General features: G+C 39.7%; 1 protein-coding gene across 4 annotated transcripts in view; it reads right to left on the bottom strand.

Moving 5' to 3' along the window:
• Window positions 1-22,271, bottom strand: part of LOC122809608 (anoctamin-10-like) — a 946,079-nt gene that overhangs the window by 279,484 nt on the left and 644,324 nt on the right. For all 4 annotated transcript variants that reach the window (XM_044081230.1, XM_044081232.1, XM_044081233.1 and 1 more), the window contains exon 10: window positions 428-619. In XM_044081230.1, coding sequence (XP_043937165.1) covers window positions 428-619 — 192 coding nt within the window. The remainder of the gene's footprint in view (window positions 1-427; window positions 620-22,271) is intronic.

The raw sequence follows: 22,271 nt of genomic DNA, 5'->3' as shown, positions 1-22,271 counted from the left end.
CTTGGAGTAATGTCACTGATGATGTGACATTACTCTTGGAATAATGTCACATCATCAGTTCAAGTGTGCTCTTGTGTGTCATAAATTGTGCATATATTAGATGACAGATTATATATAATTTGGTGCTATCCACTTTTGGCTACAACAGTGTTAGTCAGTGTCATAGAATGTCATTCACATGCATAAACACAAAATCCAATTCTGTTAATCCTACGCTGGTGGCCTTCAGCATGTCTACTAGTTGTATCCCTTTTTCAACATATTTGAGGAATGTCTTCACAACACAAAATCTAATAGTATCTTAAGCTATGATTGTACATATGGACCAAAGGGACTCATACAAACAGGGACATATGCTGAAACATACACATATACTGAAGATCTCATGCATTTATATCCTTATATACTAACTGGAAACAAGTTTTACCTGCCAGATTCCAATGTTAGTTGCTGGATGGCAAAAGGGTTTCTGGAAGACTCTGCAGAACTTCAATGCATCGGTTCGGATTTCCATGACATTGTTAACTAACAGCAGTACTGCAGTTAGTGGGCAAACACAGGAGAATAGACAGGCAAAGCCAAACTGCATGAAGAGTTCCATATAGTCTGCAAATATCCCCTGAATATCAAAACACACATATATTCAGTATTAAGCTTTTTTCCTCATCAAACCATTTTCTTACCACTTAGTACTTTGTGTTAAGGTATTAAATCACATAAATTAATAAAGTGTATGTTTCTAAAGTGGAAGAGTCTTCTGTTATGTAATTTATATGCTGCACTGAAGCCTGGCAGCCTCCTTCAGATGATGAATTTGCATGTCAGTGATTTACCATAAAATTTCATCCTCTAATTATCAGCTCAGACATTAGCAGAGTAAAGTAAAAGTTATCTTCTGTTAAAGGAAAGTTAAATGATTTATGAACCATGTTGTAACTGACAGACTCATTATAACTGATGCCTGACATCAGCAGCATACAAAAGTATTTTTCAGTGCTGAATGTTGGTTGTACTGACCATGGATTGTGAAGGTATGATATGAAGGAAGGAGAGACAGAGAGAGAGACAGAGAGAAGGAAAGAATAACAGATGGCACATACCATACAAACCATGGTGTAAAGCTAATATTTTTTTCCGTAACAGAGTGTACACTATTTGACTAAAACAGAGTTGACTGTATCAGTTCTTTTAAGAAAGCACAGTACTGTTACAATAGTGATGGTACTGGTCAGCACATTTTTCTGGCATTGAGGAACTCAGTGTCTCTATCAGGAAATAAGGTTTTGATGAGTGGTTGTCAGGTATTTTGAGTCATTCTGGGGACCAACACCTTTCTGAAGTATATTTTACCAAGTGTAGTCTCACTTGAATTTCTATTTGCATTTAACTTATATTGTTAAAATAGTCTTTTGCTTGTTATAACTGCAATCTTGGTGGTGTGAAGCACGAACATTAGCAGATAATAACACTGATCAGTGCAATCCTTTTCTTATTATATCGAAGCAGTATTACACATAGTCTAAAATGTCTGAGCTTATTTATATAAAAGAATAAGAATGGATCTGTCCTCCAGGTACACTTTGATCTTTGTGGTGAAATGACATAGGTTCATAGGTATTTACTAGACTAATGACCACAAGAGCCTTTTTAAGCTTACAAATGCATCCCACATCTATGACAAGTTCTTGTACCCTTGATGCAGAGACTTGGGAAATGAAACATTTACAAGGCCTGAGAGATGAGTCTGGCTTTACCCACCAGGAAGAAGTACAGAAATAACTCAAAAAACAAGCCACCCTGGTGGGACCACAGTATCAATAGGCTTTATAACAGAAGGAAGAAAATCATGGAAAAAAATTAGGAGGTGTTGCACCCAGCACGATAATAATCAAACAAAACAACAAAGCCAAATGTGAAGCAAATTTAGCTTTACAGGCCAATGACAACCACAATGAATTATTTAGCTATGTCTGCAACCTTAAAGGCAATACACAGTTGTGAATTCCATGAAATATAACTCCCCCTACTATCTCTAGGGAACAGGTCCTCAGTGTTCTTTCTGTGGCCAAGAACACTGCATCAGTTGTTCAGACAATATCCCATAATGCCTTTTTTTAATTTCTCCAAGTCTTTTGGGTTTCTAATAGCATAACAGGAATGGACCACATTCCTAAGTCAAAGTATGATTAAAGTTGATGAAATTAGTATTATTTCAATATTTGATGTTAGCCAGAAGTGCTCTTAGCAGCACCTGCAGTGTACTCAGTAATGACTCCTTCTTCAATTTGTACAGTTACATGTATTAATATCATATCTAAATACAGTTGTAAAATTCTTTTTTATAAGACCCATTGTTCCCACTACTATTTGAACTGTCTGGGTATCTTTCCTCCACATTGCCCTTGGTTCTACCTGCAAATCCTGGTATTTTATGACTTTGTGTCTCTCTGTACATAAGTCACTATAGTCACTGGGTGTAGGAATTTCAATGATCAACGCTTTTGTCTGTTTTCAAGGACCACTATATCTGGTTTTCTTGCATCTATTTTTTTGAACTGTTGGTAATGGGTAATCCCATGTGATATAAACTTCATCATTTTCTATAACACTTTGTGGCTCATGTTTCCAATGATTTTCAGCTACTTCAATATTATGTTTGCACAATCCAGAACTCAACATTCTTGCCATGTTATTATGCCTTTCAGTATACATCCTTCTGCAGAAGTGCAACTGTTTCCAGTTCTGTTTTACAAAACCTACATTTGTCTGTTTCTCCCACATGTTCAATGGACTTTGTAAACCAACAAGTATGTTGTTCACTATTTTGGGCCGCTGATATTAACCTTTCATCTTTTGGTTTAAATTCACCTCTCCTTAACCATTCTTGTATTTGATCCTATTCAACATGAGGTTGTTCCAAGAGTTTTCTTTACTTGCAACTATACTTATGCATTTTATACATTTCTTGCCTTCTCATCTGATCCTTCACCTTATATTCATTCTTCTGTTTTTTTGGCACATTTAGTTGCTGCCTGAGTTTTATCTACTTCTGGTTTGATTTCTATTCTTGCTTGAGGCCAATATGCTTCTGCTAAACTAAGCAGGGAAGTCATGTTAGACTTATTCTCCTCATGTTTAAAATTTTCACTATGTTTGGGCCTTGTGAGGTCACTAGATATGTATGCAGTCCTACTATTGCAGATCTATACATCTAATCAATTTTGAGGCCCATATCTTCTTCAAAATAGGGACTATATATACACTGATTCTTATAAATCATTTGATGAATATGAAGCATCCTTCTTCTTTTCCTGTCCAACCTTTCCAACACCTTTTGGGACCAGTCAGTCACTCCAAAACTACACATTAGGACAGAAAGAGAAACTTGATTTATAGCTTGGATTTTCTTCTTAGATGTCAACTCTGTTTTCAGTATTAATTTAAGTCTTCTAAAATATTCCTTACTAGTTTAGTTTTTTCATATTTGTTCATGTTTTATTGTTGATCCTTCATCAGTTCCCAAATATTTATATGGAGAAAATGTTCTCTTGTTCAAGTTCTTTTATATCATATTCCTGTCCCAAACTGATGTTTTCTTGGTACTGCAACTTTCCTGCTTTAATGGTTGCTTTTGCACATTTATCAAGACCAAATGACATTCTTATAACATCTGAAAAAGTTTCAACCACTTGCAGTTATGCTTTCAGTTCCTCATCAGATGAACATACAGTTATAAATCATCCACAAAAAGATGATAAGTCTTTACACTTTGTTGTTTCCTGGGAGCCAAATTGTAGCCATGACCTAATCTGTTACATAGACAACGTAATGGGTTAAGGGCAAGACAAATAGTCTCCCTGGAATATCCCCCTTTCAGTTTTTAACCCTAGAATAATAATTTGTTCTTTATCATGGCTTAACTGCAAAGTGGCTTGCCACTGTTTCATGGTTGCTATAATGTAATGTATCAGAGTAGGTTGTATCTTACACATTCTTAAGCACTCTTTCTTCCATGAATGTGGGATACTGTCAAATGTTTTTCATAGTCTATCCATGCCATACTTAGATTCTTCCCCTTTTTACAGTACCCCATTATCACTTAATTTAACAACAAATGATCCTCTGTTCCATATGACTTTCTTATATTACTCTTTTGTTCTATTCCCATGAATGAGTTTTCTTCTAAATGACTATGAACTCTGTTGGCATCAATTCCAGTGTATAGTTTATAGGTCGTCGGTAGGCAAGTTATTGGTTTATAGTTTTTAGGATAGCTGGCAGGTCCACTCTTAAGTAGGAGCATTGTGTTTCCTGTTGTTAACCAGGTTGGTGTGTATTTGGGGTGTGCATACAAATAGTTCCTGCTTGTGGCTAAATTTTCACGTAAAGATATTACTACTTTTATTCAGAAGTTAGGTACTGCATCTGGACATGCAGTTTTCCAGTTAGGAGCTTTTTTTAACTTTGTTTCAATCCCTCTGGCCGTTACTTCATCCTCTTTCATATCCTGTACATTTGAACTTCTTATTTTTTCTTTTTTATTTCTTCTATCCTGTGAAGACTGGTAGAGATGGGTGAAAGCTGCCAGCCTATTCAAATAGATTTGGTACATAATTCTATCATTTGTAAATACTGTGAAATGTTGAACTTAAAACAATGTGGCTACATTGCCCTCTGTTGTAAATAAAGTTAAGTCAATCATTTCTTGTTGGTCCTTTGAAATTAAAATGACTTTATGTCTGTTCCTTTGAAGTTAGAATTTGGAGTCGATGAGTCTAGAGTAAGCATCCTGCCCATTGTTTTAAGGCTAAAGTTAATGACCAGAATTTACACGTAGAATGTCCTTTATTGCAATAAGTGTAAAAGAATGTAAATGCAGTTTCTGTCAGCCTGGGAACACCAGAAAAGTGCAAAAGATGATGTAATGTTTTATCAGAACTGCAGTTTCAATTTAAACAGTGAGAATCAGAGATTATTAAGCATTTTTGTCTAGATCATCCAACTTACAGCACTCTGCCTCTTGCTCACATGTAAGTTATCTTAGACTTGTGTTTTCTTTTAGAGAGCTAGAAATTAGAAAGTTTAGACTGTTTTTCTGTGATGTCAGAACTGTACTACTGATTTATTTTAAGTGAAACTTGCACTGACCTTCCCACTCATCTCAAATTAAATCTAGAGGTCCCCTCACCCTATGTCTATACAGCAACTCAAAGGGTGAAATACCTGTGGATTCCTGGAGAACTTCTCTATAAGCAAACAACAGATGGGGCAACTATTTGTCCCACTCCCTCTTAAACTCATGCTCCTCAATCACAGGAAAGGCATCAAAGGAGCTCTTACCTTGTCTCCTGCCTTGCCTACTTTTTGGCACTGCTCACAGGTCCTGCAGTACCCTGTTACATCTCTGGAAATTCCAGAACAATAGAAGTTCTGCATAATATGCCACTTTGTACATTTTATGCCCATATGACCTGCAAATGTCATATCATGGGCTATGACTAGAAGTGCCAGATGGCAGGCTTTAGGCACTACCAACTGCTGTACACTCTCACCTTCTAGCCCTCCCTCAGGGGTTCACTCTCTGTATAGTAACCCAGTATACAGGTTCCCCCTTTCCTTGAGAATCAGGTGCCTCCCTAGCTACCTGCCTCAGGCCTTGCAATGTAGGATCTGAGAGCTGAGCCTGTCTCAACTCTCTCCTTGTAACCCTTCCCAGCTCCCCTTCCACAGGAAGTCTGACATCCTCTGACAGTGGTGCCTCACTGTCAGCCTGGGTACTACTACTCACCTCTACCTTTGCAGTCACTCTGTCCAAGGGAACATCAGTACCCACAGCAGCTGTGGCTCATCTTCAGTTTCACTGCTACAGAGTAGCTCTCTTCCTGAAGTAACCACCTCACCAGTCCTGGCTGCAAGCATGCAGTCTGTTTAGGTCTCCCCCAGGCTACCAGACTTCCCTGCTTGTCTCCAAGCCTGACTGCATGTAACTGTATAAGCACAGGGTACTGCACTATCAAAATCATTCCCTATCAGGACATCTGCAGCTATATCCTCAAACACACCTACTTGCTGGCTTCCTTTTCCACCCTCCCAGTCAAGGTAAACCCTAGCCAAAGGTATTTGGAATGGGTTCCCTCCTAAAGACCTGACTGGAGTAGACTGCTCAGGCAAGTAGTGGTCCTCTGTAACCATTGCAGGCTTTACAATGGTTATATCAGAGGCTGTGGCTCTCTTGGCAATGGACTCTTTGCCATTCACTACAATAGTATATAGCCTCTGATGATAGTTTAGTACCTCTGTTTTCTCAAGACAATCTACTATTGGCATTTTGTCTTTTCCACTTACTGGCTCCCTCACCTTTGGTTCCCCACCTTGCCTCTGTGGACTGTGTATGCCACATGGCCCCACTGGTTGCATTCAAAACATTTCACCTTAGGTTCTGGACTTGTACCTGGACTAGTGGCTTCCCCTGCTACTGGCAGATTCTGTTGTGGTAGTCTGTGCTGCCATGGGTTCCTTTAGACCCATGAGCAGTACTAGGGGTCCCCTTCCTGTGCAGGGCTGCCCTGCTTGCCAGGTATAGGTCTCCCTTCTTCCCCAACTCCCTCATGTCCTCAGGCAAAGTGCTAAGGGCTTGTTCCCTCACCAAAAGGTCTGCCAGCCCTTCAGAAGTGGTGACCTGACATCCACTCACCCACCTATGGAAATAAGTGCTCAGTTCAGCAACATATTCACACACACTTTCATCTGCCTTATGTCTATGCTCATGAAACTTTTTCCTATATGTTTCAGGTGTTAGCTTAAACAGTTCTAAAAGACATTTCTTAACAGTAGTATAATCAAAACAAGCAGCATCAGACAGTTTAGCTAAAGCAGTTACAGCTTTACCATGGCGTAAGGGGGTCAGGAACCATATCCAGAGCCCTTGGTCAACTTCATACTGTTTACATACCCACTCAAACATATGAATGAAACTATCAAAATTATTCCCCTCTTTAAACTGTGGAAGAAATTTACTGACCTGTTGTGCTTCTAGGGTCCAGTTACTCCCTTCTACATTACATCCATGACTCTAGCAAAGAGTCAGCATCTCCTTCTCATGTTGCCTCTGCCTCTCTTGTTCCTCAGCTTGCAGACATAACAGTTTCTCATTCTCCTCAGCCTGCAAATGTTGCAGTCTCTCATTTGCTTCTAATTCCACATGCCTGGCCTCCAACTCAAGTCTCTTTAGCTCCAGCTGGATTTTTAAGTTGACTGTAGAAAGGTTGAGCTGTCCATTCTCCAAGGGAATTATATCTCCACTGCCAGTCTGATTGTCCTCCTGGTTGCTGTTTTCTGATGCAGCTGTAACCAAGGCTGCAATCAGGTCTGCCTTAGTCAGGTTTCCATGCACCAGTCCCCTAGCCTGGCACATCTCTGCCAGCTGGCTCCTTGTCAGCTTTCCATACTCCTATGCTGACATGCTGCCTGCTCACTCTGATTAACTAAGCTATTAAAAGAAATAAAACAACTGTGATCTGAACTCTGAGTATTCACTGCATGGCTGTTTTAGAGTACAAAAACACATTCAAAGCTCACTGTACACAAGCTACAGAATTCACTCTACTGCACCACTACAAGCCAATTAGTATTTGCCAACTAATTAATATATGATGTGGATATCCCACCGCTGCCAAACAATTAATATGTAATGTGGATATTCCACCTCTGCCAAACACAAATGTGAGGATATCCCAACCACTGCCATCACAAATGTGATGCCTGTCCCTGGCCCAGCAATCAAGGAGCCTCAATTCTCACCACTAACAGCAGAGAGGGCATCTCATATATGAGGAAAGGATAGCAAATACACACAGTAAAGTGCAATTTCCATTAAGAGCACACAGAGATCACAGTCAGTCAGGGGCTGGTCACTCCCTTGCTCCCCAGGTCCCCAAAAAGACTCCCCACTGGCACAGCTATAGGGTCTAGATCTCAGCCTAGCTGGGCAACCTAAAATCTCCAGCACTCTCTCTGCCCAATCAGTGCTTTGTGTCCTTGCCCAAGTAGCTGACACACACACAAACTTTGAGATAAGAGGTTATACAACCACACAGGCACTTCTGGGGAAGGCTGGCACAGGTTCTCCAGCTGTGCCCCTTTTACCCAGACTATACGGTAGTACCAGCTGCTGCCACCCAGCTAAAATGATCAGCTACTCAAAGGCCTTTAAAAGGGTGTCCAATTATTACTGTGAAATATTATTATCCAATTGGTAAGTGTGACTAATCAGTCAAAGCTTATTAGAGTGGCTTTGTACAGTAAACTCTAAAAATATGCAATGTACTCTAGAGCTTAACTTATCTCTACACAAACCAGCAACAGTTAAAAGGTTTTAAAATATTTAATAATAAACAATTAAAACCGCAAGACAATATTTTCTACTACACAGTCAGTGCTAGTCAGGAGTTCAGAGATCGCACAGAAATACTTAAAATAAATCAGTAGTACAGTTCTGACATCACAGAAAAACAGTCTAAACTTTGTAATTTCTAGCTCTCTAAACAAAAACACAAGTCTAAAATAACTTACATGTGAGCAAGAGGCAGAGTGCTGTAAGTTGGATGATCTAGACAAAAATGCTTAGTCTCTGGTTCTCACTGTTTAAATTGAAACTGCAGTTCTGATAAAACATTACATCATCTTTTACACTTTCATGGTGTTCTCAGGCTGACAGAAACTGCATTTACATTCTTTTACACTTAGAGCAATAAAGGACATTCCACATGTAAATTCTGGTCATTAACTTTAGCCTTAAAACAATAGGCAGCATGCTTACTCCAGGCTCATCGACTCCAAATTCTAACTTCAAAGGAACAGACATAAAGTAATCTTAATTTCAAAGGACCAACAAGAAATGCTTGACTTAGCTTTCTTTACAGCAGAGGGCAATGTTGCCACATTGTTTTAAGTTCAACATTTCACAGTATTTACCAATGACAGAATTATGTACCAAATCTATTTGATTAGGCTGGCAGCCTTCACCCATCTCTACCAGTCTTTACATATCCATTTAGCATCTTTGTTATGTTCCACAGGATCTTCATAGATATTTCTCCAAAATGTATCTCTCTCTTTTTTTTTTTTCCATGATGGCATTTGATTTCTTCCCTTCATTTCCCTTACTGTCCTGTGTTTTTGTCATAAGACTTTATCTGTTATTAATTTAGCTGCATAGTAATATATCCTATTTACTTCTGTTATATCGCATGAATCTCTATGAGCAGTCCTAATTCCTGCATTCATTTGTTTTATAAGACTTCTAACTTTTTGGGTTTATTGACTTTCTGTAAATTTTCTTCTAAACTGAGGACACATTATTTGTTCTCCATTTCATGTGGGCATTCTACAGAAAATTTCAGAGCATCTTCCTGTGCCACATTGTCTTCAGTTTCATTTTTTGTCATCCATTGCTCTTTCATATGGGAACTCACTGGTTTATCACTCCACAACACTGTGTCAGAGGTGTCACAATTTCCTGTTCCTTCCCTTGCTGTGCAACTTCGACTAAACTTTTGTACTCATTTTCTATGGGAGGTTCCAAAGTATATTCATATGGCAACTGATCAGATGTTTCCTGCCCCACTGGTTTCTCCTTAATTTGGGGATTCATTGCTCTATCCTGCTGTGATGTTATCAAAATTAGATTTTCTACATTAATGATTCACTTCACTGATCCATATTTCTTTAACTTCTCCGTTATTAATCCTTTTTTCTACATTTCCTCTTTGTTTTCTTATTTTTTGTATTGTAAAATTTTCTATACCTGGATGCCTTTGCCTGTATTTCTCTTCAAATATCTTTGGTGCTGCACATTTTATATTGATTAGTTTTGCTTTCTCCTTTGCATAAATATTGCACCTTACAAATCTCTTTCTCTTCATAATGTCCACATTTCTTCTTCAGATGACTCCCGTTTTTCCTTACTTGCTGGACTCACTGTTCCAACATACTGTGATATAACCTGTGTTAGACTTTCTACAGTAAATCCTTCACTTTGCAGGTATTCCATAACTTCAGCTTCTATTTTTTTAACGTCTGCTTTACTAATCTTCTGTTCTGCATTCCATCTTTGTGATCTTATATTTTTATTGTGAAATTTTCCATATCTGGATGCCATTGCCTGTATTTCTCTTTGAATATCTTTGGGGCTGCTTTTTTATTGATTAATTTGGCTTTTTCCTTTGCATAAATATTGCACCCTATCATAGGTTCATAGGTTCATAGGTAGGTACTAGATTATTGGCCCAAGGACCTAAGTAAGCCTAGCCAACAAGGTTCCCTGGCTTATGCCACCCAAGAACGTTATTTGCTGTGACCCTGTTGAGCAGAGCCACAGAAGTGATCTCAGGGGTGTATTTACTATTTCCCATCCACTCATCAAGATTTTTCATGAAGAGTGCTAATGAGGAACTTTGCTTGACATAGATGGGTAGCTTGTTCCAGAGTATAGGAAGTCTCTGTGACAAGAATCTATCCCTCCAGCATGTCCTGTTTTTGTGGTGACAAGGTTTAGGTCTATAGACCGTGTAGCTCAGAGGGATTGGGATTTTTTTAAGGTGTAGCATGTCCAACAGCTCTGTGTTTAACAGCTTTATATGTGAGGCAGAAATCTCCTCAGAGTAGGCGAAATGCTACAGAGTAAAGTTGGAGATTTTTGAGGTGGTCAGTGTAGGGCATCTGTTTGAGGCCAGTAATCTTCTTTGTGAGGTAATTCTGTGGCCTTTCCAGCTGCTGCAGATGTCTTGTGAGGTACATTCCAAAAGGGGAGTTGTACTCCATAATGGGACTAATGAGTGCCGATTATAGGGGAACAATCTCAACAACAGAACTCTCGTTCTTTTCCATTTCCATATTTCTTTTTTATACCTTTCAAAAATCTCTAGATTTTGTTCTTTATATTTTTACACTTCCTCAGTCACTTCTTTTTCCAAACGACCCAAGGTTTCTTGGTCTCTATAATGTTTTTTATAAATCTGTTGCATTAATGAACACAACATTTTTTGAAGCTTCTGATAGTTTTTCTTGTGCAAGTATTTTTCTTTCCTCTGATTTCTCTCTTAATCTTTTTGTGTATTTTCTACCCAGAAATTCTGGACTTCTTGCATAATCGTAACAATACATAATTTCTTTTTTATTCTTAATAGTCCACTCTATCATCTTTGTGGCTCTTTTTTGGCTTATTAATGTTTGTGATGTTTGTGGACTACTACTACTTCCTTCTACAACATAGGGGCCATCCTGCACCTGGACCTTGCCTAGCCCCATTGTAGGAATGTTTCTGTGTTTTCAGAATTCTACACTGTCATTTTTTCCATTCCTGGCACCATAGGACCTACCAGGAGTGGACACTTTTTAACCTGGGTGTTGTGCACCCAGCTATCTTTTTTTATTTTTTAACATACTACTATCCATGATATATGCTATATAAAATACAGTCTATACATCAGTGTTGTCTTGGTGAGATTTTGTTAAAAACAGGGTCCACCTTGTGAAGGTACTTACCAAGACTTGAGGATGAATTCAGTTCCAGTGAAACCATTCTCTTTTGATTGCTGATTTATCATCTCTGTCCATTCAGACCTCCATCTCTCCATCCAGGCCTCTTCTGTATAGCATGAAACATAACCTATCAGTCCCTATGGAATTGCTATTTAACTGTAGCCTCCAAACAGGCTTTGTGCCTTGTGAATGGAGAACTGCCACAGTAATCCCACGGCACAAAAGTGGGTCATCTACAGACCCTGAAAACTACAAACCCATGAGTCTCATTAGTCTCATATGGAAAGCTATGGAAACAATTATCATGGAAATGATCAATAATGACATAAGAAACCTCCTGAGGTTGGATCCAACCCAACTTGGTTTCATCAAAGACAGGTCATATCTACTCAACCTGGGGGGACTTCTTTGAGAAGGTCACCAAAGCAATGGATGTGTACATTGACCTGGCCAAGGCATTTGACACAATTCCCCACTTGGGCATTGTTGACAAACTTAACAGGTTACAAACCTTTATGTAATCCAGTGGACAGCCATTTGGCTCACAGACAGGACCCAGGAAGTTAGACTTGGGGAGTCCACCTCTACAAAAAGGCCAGTCACATATTCTTGGTCTATGTAGTGATTTAGCAGTACAGTAAATACACTAACAGTCAACAGACTTGCCAGTTTTGATTGCACACCAACTTCCAGCTAAAATAATAGATATAGCCAATGACTGACTGAAAATCAGATACATATACTGTGAGACTGTTTTGGTGACAGAGCACAGCTTGTGTTTATCAGATAGACAGCTGCCTGTAATGATAAATCATGATAGATAACTAATCTTTAAAAACAATATATTTATTTGCTTGCTTATTTGAATATTTCTTGATGGTGCAACAGGCAGCATGCCTGCCTCTAGTTCAGAAACATCAAAGGCTGTGGGTTCTACTCCCATGAGAAGAAATATGTATTTTTTTACTAGCAGTTAGCACAGATGATTAAGACAATGAGATGTTAATGAACTTTTGCCTGCAGTACAATGTTTGATTCCTTCAGCCTTTATTTGCCTACTGTGTGACCATGTGGAAGTCATTTGGCTAGACACTTTGGGGCAATTGGAATTTGAGCTAGGCTCCTTAATGGTATTTTGGACTGCAGAGCTTGTAACTACCTAAACAGAAAATGTCAGCTTGTCCAAAGGCTATTTTCATCCATGAATCTGGGCCTTTCGAGGAGGAAGATGTAAAAAGCTTTAGACTGAGTAAAACATTAAACTATGTATTTTGAGATTCAGTATACAACTGAACCAGAGTACATTTAAACTTAGCCAACATGCAAAACAACAAAAAAATATGTTTGAATAGAAATAAGTCATTACACTTAGGGAAAAAAGGTAATAATTACACTGCAATATTTAAAGGATTATAACTGGGTCTCTGATCATGACCAGGTTATTATGTTTAAAGACATGGATACCAAGAAATTCACCTCAAGATTATGTGAAGAGTATACTTTAAGAGACAGATTTCCAGTAAGCCTACTCAGGGCACTCAGCTTGTTTCCATCTGTGGACAATACATTTGTAATAGTTAATAACTTCCAACAAGTGTGCCTGTTACAAGGGAATCACTTTTGGGGCAGGAACACAAAACAGCATGTCATTTTCCTCCCATTTCTTTATATTCTATTTCTAAGGTCTGGTTTCAGTTAGATTGGGTGTAGCAGATAATAAACTCTGCAATAAGCTGCTTAAGAGCTCACAGTAAGATTAGTTATTCCAATCACATTTCATGAAAGGAATTTAATTAACCTATACAAAAGTGAGTACATGAACTATTCGAGTCCCCCCCCTTCTTGTAATACTAACAGAAATCTGCTTTTCAGTTTGGCCAGATGTCTGTCCTAACCCAAACACTTAGAAAATCGTTACTCTTAACCCTTTCAGAAACAAAAGCTGACAACAAACCTACCCCTTCTCCCAAACTACATACCCCCTAGCGGCTTTGAAAATGTCTGATATTTGTATCCATTGTTCAACATATTTCAGGAATGACTCCACAACACCAAATCTAATAGTATCTTTAGCTATGATTGTACATATGGAGCAAAGGCACTCATACAAACAGGGACATATGCCAAAACACACACACATATACTGAAGTGCTCACACATGCAGGAAATGGCTTTTACCTGACAGATTCCAATGTTAGTTGTTGGGTGGGAAAAGGATTTCTGGAAGATTCTACAAAACTTCAGTGCATCAGTTTGGATTTCAGTGACATTGTTAACTAAGAGCAGTATTGGAGTTAGTGGGTAAACACAGGAGAACAGACAAGCAAAGCCAAACTGCATAGCGTTCCACATAGTCTGTAAACATCCCATGAAGAACAAAACACACAGATCTTCAGTATTAAGCTTCACCTGTCCCACAGTGAGCATCCTCACATCTAAGCATCTCAGGCAACTAATCTCCATCACCTCTATCTTCCTCATCTGCTCTGCCTTTACTGCCCAGGTCTCTATACAATATAGTAGAGTACTGGTCACACTACTGTTTTGTACACCTTACTTTTCAACTTCTTTCACATTCTTCTGTCATACACAATACCTGATGCTCTATGCCAGTTGACTGCAGCCCCTCTGATTCTAACTTTAACATCCTAGCTTTAACAGACTTTTCTTCTCTTCTTTTCAACCACTCCACCCAGATACTTAAAGCTGTTAACCTGTTCCAGTATTTTCCCTTCTATGACGATTTTTAGCTTCTGATTTTCCCCATTTGGTGCCATTACAACTGTCCTTCTATGCTTAGTTTTATCCAATGTGCCTTCAGTTTTGCATTCCATTCCATTATCTTTGACTGAAGTTCTTGTTCCAAGTCTGCCTGTAATGGCACACCATCTGCATACAGCTGCTTTGTTGCTCAGTCCCTTCCAACCTTTCTCTTATTGTAGCCCATCACCAGTATGAGTAGCAATAGGCTCAGAGCTGAACCCTGATTTACACCCACTCTCACTTCCACTAGAAACCCCTCTGTAAGTCCTTTTTGTACTTCTGCCATTGGGTTCTTGCATATAGGCTGTACTAATTGTAGAAATGCTTTGTGGACTTTGAACCATTTGCAAGACTGCCCAAATCAGCTCTCTTGGAACCTTTTCATATGCTTTATGACAAGGAATACACAGCTGGACTTTTTCCTCATCTTTAGCTTCTTCTCAACTATATGTCTTACTGCAAACATCAGTTTGGTAGTGCTGCATCCTCACCTGCATCCAAACTGCCCATTTCCCATCTGACTTTCTAGTACTCTTTGTATTTATTTATCAGTTACCCTCTCCGGAACTTTAATGCAATGTGATAGGAGTTTTGATATCTGCATACCACCCACAGTTGTGAATGTCCCATTTGTTCTTGTACACTAGCATTAGAATGCTTATTTTCCAGTCATCTGTCGTATGGCTTTTAATGCATACTGACATGAGTGCCCTCTGGAGCCATTTCTCCCCTTACTCACCCAAAATCTTGACCATATCTGCCACAACCTCATCTGAGCCTACTGCTTTCCCCAACTTCATTTTCCTTAATGCTGTTTTTACTTCAAGGGTGGGCACTTCTTCCTCTTTCATCATAGGCTGTGTCTGTTGCAGTACAGCTTCTGTGTAGTTTTCTTCATTCAGAAGCTGCTGGAAATACTTCTTCCATCTTTAATGTCCTGTAGACTGGTGAGGAGGTTGTTGATGGCATCCCTTACAAAGGGTGTCAGTCTATCTTCTTTATCTTTCCATCTTTGCCTTGCAGCCTGATAGAATTTCTTTGTGCCATCTATTGAGTCACTTTCCAGAAACAACTAGTATCCAGACTAACCTGACTGTACTTGTTTTCCTTCCATATTGGAAGCTATGCAGGATCAGGACTGGTTAGCACTTGGATGGGACACCGTCTGGGAATACTAGTTGCTGTGGCTTTCATTTTAAATATTTAAAATGTTAAACATTTCAGTATTTACAAATAATTAAGTATTTCTATTGCCCTTTTTATTGGCTATTTTGCTTTTGCAGGCCTGTTTTTAGATATGAGTTGTGTGTTCCTATATTGATGTTTTGCATTTCATTTTATATGCTATATTTATATTTTACATATTTTTGTATGTGAATACTGGATAAAAGGAATATGCTGCTTTAAGGAAGGAGGTGTGTGTGTGTGTGTGTGTGTGTGTGTGTGTGTGTGTGTGTGTGTGTGTGTGTGTGTGTGTGTGTGTGCGTATGTGTGTGTGTGGACTGACCAATGGGGTTGCTTTTCTGAGTGTATTTAAACAGGGTAAACAAGCATAGGATTATCTGATGAAGTTCATAAGAAGTGAACAAAAGCACTAAACTTCTTTATTTTGTGTTTAGCAAAGTTCAATAAATTGTAGTTGTGGCATGGATCCATCTGAATCAGTTTTTGTATAGAAGCTGGTAGAGTGCCTCTGATGCCTTGTTCTCTCCTATTGTGACTGGTCTCTTAGCCTCTTTGTTATCCAACCAGTATTCCTTCTTAGCCTGATCCAGCTTTTCTGTCTGATTCTTTTTCTTGCATTCTTTCTTCCTTTTGATAACTTCCTGGACATCTACATTTCAGCTTTCCTTATGTAGTTTATTTTCATACCTGGCTTGGCTGTATATCTGTTCAGTAGCTCTCACACATGCTGTTTTTGAGGCTCTGCCATTCTTCTTCTTCAGCTCAATCTGTTTCCTTTTCTTCCTGAAGTGCTAGAGATCTGAGTGTTTCTTTGAACTCCTGTGCTTTCACTCCAGTCAACTTCCAGGTATTCAACCACTTGTCTCTTTTTCTGACCACTGCTTGCAGCTGGCTGTGGCCACCAGTGGTTTATGCTGTAGGCTGACTGTTTCACTGGGGATGACTTTGAATATCAGAATCTACCCCAGTGCCGTTTCCTTTACACAATGCAGCCTACCTGAGTTGTATGTTGGCCACTCTTGTATGTGATCTTGTGACTGTCTGTCTTGTTGAACCATGTACTGGCCACCAGCAAGCCACTTGGCATACAGAAATATAAACCAGCTTCTCTTTGTTTAATCCTGTTGTTCCTCCCATGTGGATTCAGGCAGTTCTTATATCCTGTTCAGTCTGTCCCAGCATGCACATTCATATCCTCCATTATCAATAACTCATGTTGTCCTGCTTTATCTAGTAGGTCCTACAACAGTTGTCTGAATATACTCTTTTCCTCACTTTCACAACCCTGCTGTGGGGCATAAGCTGAGATTATGAATACTGCCCAGTCTTTTCACTGGAGTCTGATTGCCACATATCTATCACTAATTCTCATTGTCTTTAAAAGACTCTTCCTCACCAGAATTCCCATACCATTTCTAATCTGTAGCCCCCCCCCAAGTAGTAGATACTGAATTCCAAACCAAGTGGCTTTGTTTCACTGCCCATCTATCTTATCTCCTGGGTACACAGGTTGTTTAACTGTCTTACCATCGTGTTAACCACTTCCAAGCTGCATCCTGTTAGTGAACGGTGACCTTATATTGAGTGTAGCAATCTTTAGTTCACTTTTGGCAAGTTAATTGATTTTAAATTCAGCTTTCACTCAACAGAGCTATCCCAGGTTACCCAGGCTGGGAAAATGGATACCACCCAGCCAGTAGCTTATTGATCCAGGGCTACTGGGGTTTATGGCTGGCCCACACTGGCCAACAGAGGCACATAGACCTCTGGTGTAGGTCAGAGTAGGCTGGGTCCTCAGCTCACTTATCACCATCAAATGTCCATGCTCATTTTTGGTGACATTTGTCAACATGACCAAATCACCTACTGCCAGCTTTTATACCGTCAAATGTCTAGTTTTGATACAGCATGTCTGAAGGATAGTGCACACCAAAGCTGATGCCTAAAACTATTCGGTCTGCACAAGTCAGGCTACTTCCCAACAGACATCACTTTGAGTCTGTGCTGCTGCCCACAACTCCATTCAAATTTGGGTTAGTATGAGGTGGAAATACCCTGCTTGTTTTGGGGAGGTGCTAGAAACCACACAGAGATGCAGGAAGAACATGCAAACTCCACACAAGCACTGGCTGGACCCCTGAGGTCAGGATACAAACTTGCGCCTTGTGTATGGGAAGTGAAGACCTTAACCATTGTGACAAATTTGTCTATTTCAGAATTAAAACTGATGCTGTTCATTTTGCTAGGTTTATAAAGGTATTGGTGGTCATTAGCGTAGTGTATAAATATGAACCTAAAATGAGTCTGAAAAATGTCTAAGTAGCTAATCATGACTCTAACTGCATGGTGGTTAAAATGATCACTGGAAACCATATCAACTTATTTTCATGTTTAGGCTATATGCCATATTTAGCATCAACAAAACTCTTAGCAGCCTAACTACCAAAACCTAACTTGTACCAGTAGTTGAAAGTTAAACCCCATTTCTTCAAAATGAACTTTTACCATATACTAGATATCATAATATCTAACCAATACTACATGCTGTTCAGATCTGAAGTTCATCTCCAGACATAATGAGCACACATTGTCCTTTTCCCACTTACTGGACTTGTCCTGTTTCCTCTTAATGGGCTTGTCCTGTTTCCTTATGCTGGACTTGTCCTGTTTCCTCATAGTAAGCTTGTCTTGTTTCCTCATATTGGCCTTGTCCTGTTGCCTCATGCTGGGCTTGTCCCTCTCATACTGGGCTCATCCTATTTCCTCATGCTGGACTCGTCCTACTCATACTGGACTTATCCTGTTTAGTCATAGGCTCATAGGTGTTTACTAGGCTAATGACCACAAAGGCTGTTTTAAGCTTAGCCATGCATCCCAAATCTCTAACAAGTTCTGCTACCCTTGTTAAGAATATAAGCAGGGGCTTGGGAGATGTAACATTTACAAACAGGGTAGAGACATTGTTGCCAAACCAGTGATGAAGTTCCCGTTCCCCATCCCATTGTCGAAGTTATGCTTGAATGAAGTTAAGGAGGAACCCTGTTTCACATGAATGGGGAGCCTGTTCCATGGAACAGATAGTCTCTGGGATGCATACCTGTCTCTTCAGCAGGTCCTATTTATATTACAGGCAAAGTTTAAGTCTTTAGAATGGGTAATTCTGGTGCTGTTTGTTTTGTGGATATACAAGAGGTCCATCACTGTGAGTTCTGACAATGTCTTGTATGCCAGGCATAGATCTCTCCCCAAAAATCTGTAGGAGACAGAATACATGGATAAGGCCTTTAGGTGGTTTGCAGAGGACATGTTATTTACACCCTGTATTCTTTTAGTGAGGAACCTCTGTGGACATTCCAATTGTTGGATATTCCTGGTTAGGTACATATCAAAGGCAGCATTTTCCTCAATGATAGGTCTGATGAATGCCGAATGCAATGGAATAATGACTTGCTTGGAACTAGATGGCATACCTTTGTTTATAAGTTGCATAACATAGAATAATTTCCTCACTACTGTAGGCACATGATAGTCAAAGGCTAGATTACTGTCTATCTGTGTCCACAAGTCCCTGACTGCTGGGTCAGCTCTTTGGGGTGTGTTGTCAATATGATAGTTACCAGGGATGGATGACTTCCCAAAGGATACTATTATGCATTTCTAAGAATTTAGTTTTAGTCCATGGTTCTAACACCCGTTTTTTCTGTCAGCCCTTTCTGGAGAACATTTGTGTTAATGGGGGATTCTACAACAGCTCGTAATTTGCAATCACCTGAAATTTAGTCAGCCAGAGGCCAGTGACATTGGCCTTGACTTCAGAGAAGTAAACGCCAAAAAGAAGCAGTCTCTGGACCAATCCCTGAGGGACTCTGCTTGTGACTGGCCTCTTTTTAGAGGTAGACTCCCCAATTCTAACTTCCTGGGTCCTGTCTGGTAGCCAGCTGGCTATCCACTGGCTGACATACAGGTTTGTACCTAACCTCTTGAGTTTGTCAGCAATGCCTGAGTGGGGTATCATGTCAAATGCCTTGGCCAGGTAGGCAATGTTAACCATTTTGCCTTCATCCATTTCTTTGGTGACCTTCTCAAAGATGTCCACTAGATTCAGCAGGCATGACCTGCCTTTGACAAAACCAAATTAGGTTGGGCCCAGTGTCTGGAGATTTCCTATGTCATTATTGATCATTTCAGTGGCTTTACATATGTGACTAGTGACATTTATGGGTCTGTAGTTTCCAGGGTGTGAAGATGGCCAACCTTTGTGCAGAGGGATGACTGTTGCTGTCCTCCATTTATGAGGTATGAAGCCTGTTTAGAGACTAAAGTTAAACAGTAATTCCAGAGGGCATGATAGGCCATATTCCATGCTATTTAGAAGGCATTCTGCGATATTGTCTGGGCCCATTGATGCAGTGCTTTTGGCCTTAGGGAGAGCATTAAGGGCCTATTCCCTATTGATAGCAGGGGGGAGTTATATTTGATGGTATTTCATGAAGGAAGGTTGACAGATAGAGAGGGGTAAAGTGAATTTGTAAGCCAGTAGGTTTGCTATATAATCTGGCTCAGTATAGGTGATTCCATTAACAATGAGCTATGCACGTAATTGTGTATTGCCTTTGAGGTTGCGGGCATAGCTAAAGAATGCCTTGTGGTTGTTCTTGGCCTTGGCGGCTGAATTTACCTCAAATTTGGCTTTGGTAGAGTTTATTTGTCCTCTGAGTTCTTTGTTTGTTTACTTTGATGAGAGTGTTTTTATCCTGCTGGGTGCTGCACCTCCTAATTTCCTTCTTCTGTTCTACAACCTATTGATGTTATGATTCCACCAGGGTGCTTGATTTTTGAGTTAGTTCTGTACTTATTCCTGATGGGTACAGCTGCATCTATGCAGTTATTAACATGCTTGTATAGGATTTCTGTGAAAAGTTCCATGTAGGCAACAGTGTTCTCAGGGTTTATGGGGGCTTGAAATTTTGCCAGATTATCACTTAGCAGTAGGAAATTAGCTTTAGAGTAGTTCCTGAGTATTCCAGTGTTAACTGGGGTTCCAGGTTTTATTTTTACTTTAAAGAAGACCATTTTGTGGTCTGACCTTACAAGAGAAATCATTACATTAGCTGGTGTGCAGCACTCTCCCATATTTGTGAGGACCAGATCCAGTATGGTTGCACACCTGGTCAGTGTACTGACAATCTGGAAAGGGGAGTTTGTGTTTACAAATCCAGGAGTCTCTGAGCCTGTACATTTGATGTCATATATGATTCCCAGTTAATAGTGGTATAACTAAAGTCCCCCATGCCCCATGAACATGGTATTGGGTTGGATGGTGAGTGTTTATGATAAGTTTAATATGTAAGTTATATGTAATGTATACGATACGTATGGGTTTCCTGGGATATAGAGGGGGTCCTATAGTTTGCAAGGAAGTGGTATTGGAGATTTGAACTTGGAGAAGCTCAAGTTCTTTGTCCTGTTTGAGCAACCTTGAAGAATATTTATTTTGATGTAAATTGAGCCACCTCCACCTTTAGTCCCTGTCTGTGTAGTAGCTGGTCTAAATGTGTGGACTGCATTATAACCTGGCAGTGTCAGTGTGCTAATTGTGGCTTTAAACAATGTCTCAGTGACTGCACAAACAACAGCATTCTCTATGGTGAAGATAGCTTCTAGGGAGTGAAGTTTTGTTCAGACTGCTAACATTGAGCAGTAACATCTTTCAAATTTCTTGGTTTTGATTTGCTATGTCAGAAGTTCTTTCAGTTTAGCATTGCCTAAAAAAGGCACTGTGGGCTTGTTCTGTTTCCTCTTAATGGAATTGTCCTATTTCCTCATACTGTGTTTCTCCCATTTACTCAAGGTGGACTTGACCTGTTTCCTCATGATGAGCTTGTCCTGTTTCCTCAGACTGGACTTATTCTGTTTCCTAAGACTTGTCCTGCTTACTCGTGATGGGCTTGCCCTCTTTCCTCAGACTGGACTTGTCCTGTTTCTCACACTGGGCTTGTCCTGTTTCCTCATGCTGGGCTTGTCCTGTTTCCTCACACTGGGCTTATCCTATTCATACTGGACTTGTCCTGTGTCCTAACGCTAGACTTGTCCTGCTTCCTCATGCTGGAATTGTCCTGTTTTCTCATACTAGGCTTGCCCTGTTTCCTTATACCAGGCTTGTCATCTATTCTCATACTTGACAGGTAGCAAGCCTAAGACCACTCCTACAGCAGTCCTTGGTATGCTCGTATCACAGTCCAAGAACACCACTTTCCTGATGGGGCTTTAGTCTAGGAATTGTGACATGTTTTCAATGGAAATGATGTGCATAAGGCACTAGCCTTATTCTTACAAACTTTAATTCAAATACAGCAAACTTATTCCCCAAAACAATTTGAATCGAAAGTGAAACAACTACAACTGGTCCTAGTCGAACAGCACAACTTAGGAAAAGCAGTACTACCTATAACAAATACAATGAAACACATGCTCCTATCACCTTTTTTTTAACATCCGTGTTCTATATATTGACAAGCAGCCAAGGTTATCTACAGTGAACGAGTTATTAGATCATCTGAAGCTATTTTGGGAAGTAACAAAGACACTAAGGAAACGTAAAGTAATATACCAAGTACTTCTAACTCTAAATGCACAAATAACCTTTTATGTTTTGCAGGGTATTCTGATAAAAAGAAATGATATTGCTGCCATGGCCAAACTTGTCTTTGATAACATCAGTCATTCTAGCTTATTGCCAAATTGCTACCATGTTGAACTTTTTTTACTTTTGCCAAATTTTC

Source organism: Protopterus annectens, chromosome 8.part0 (genome assembly GCF_019279795.1).
Source record: "Protopterus annectens isolate FY-2018-M chromosome 8.part0, PAN1.0, whole genome shotgun sequence".
NCBI lineage: Eukaryota > Metazoa > Chordata > Ceratodontiformes > Protopteridae > Protopterus > Protopterus annectens.
The sequence above is the reverse complement of the archived record's forward strand: the minus strand, read 5'-3'. Positions and strand labels throughout refer to the sequence as shown.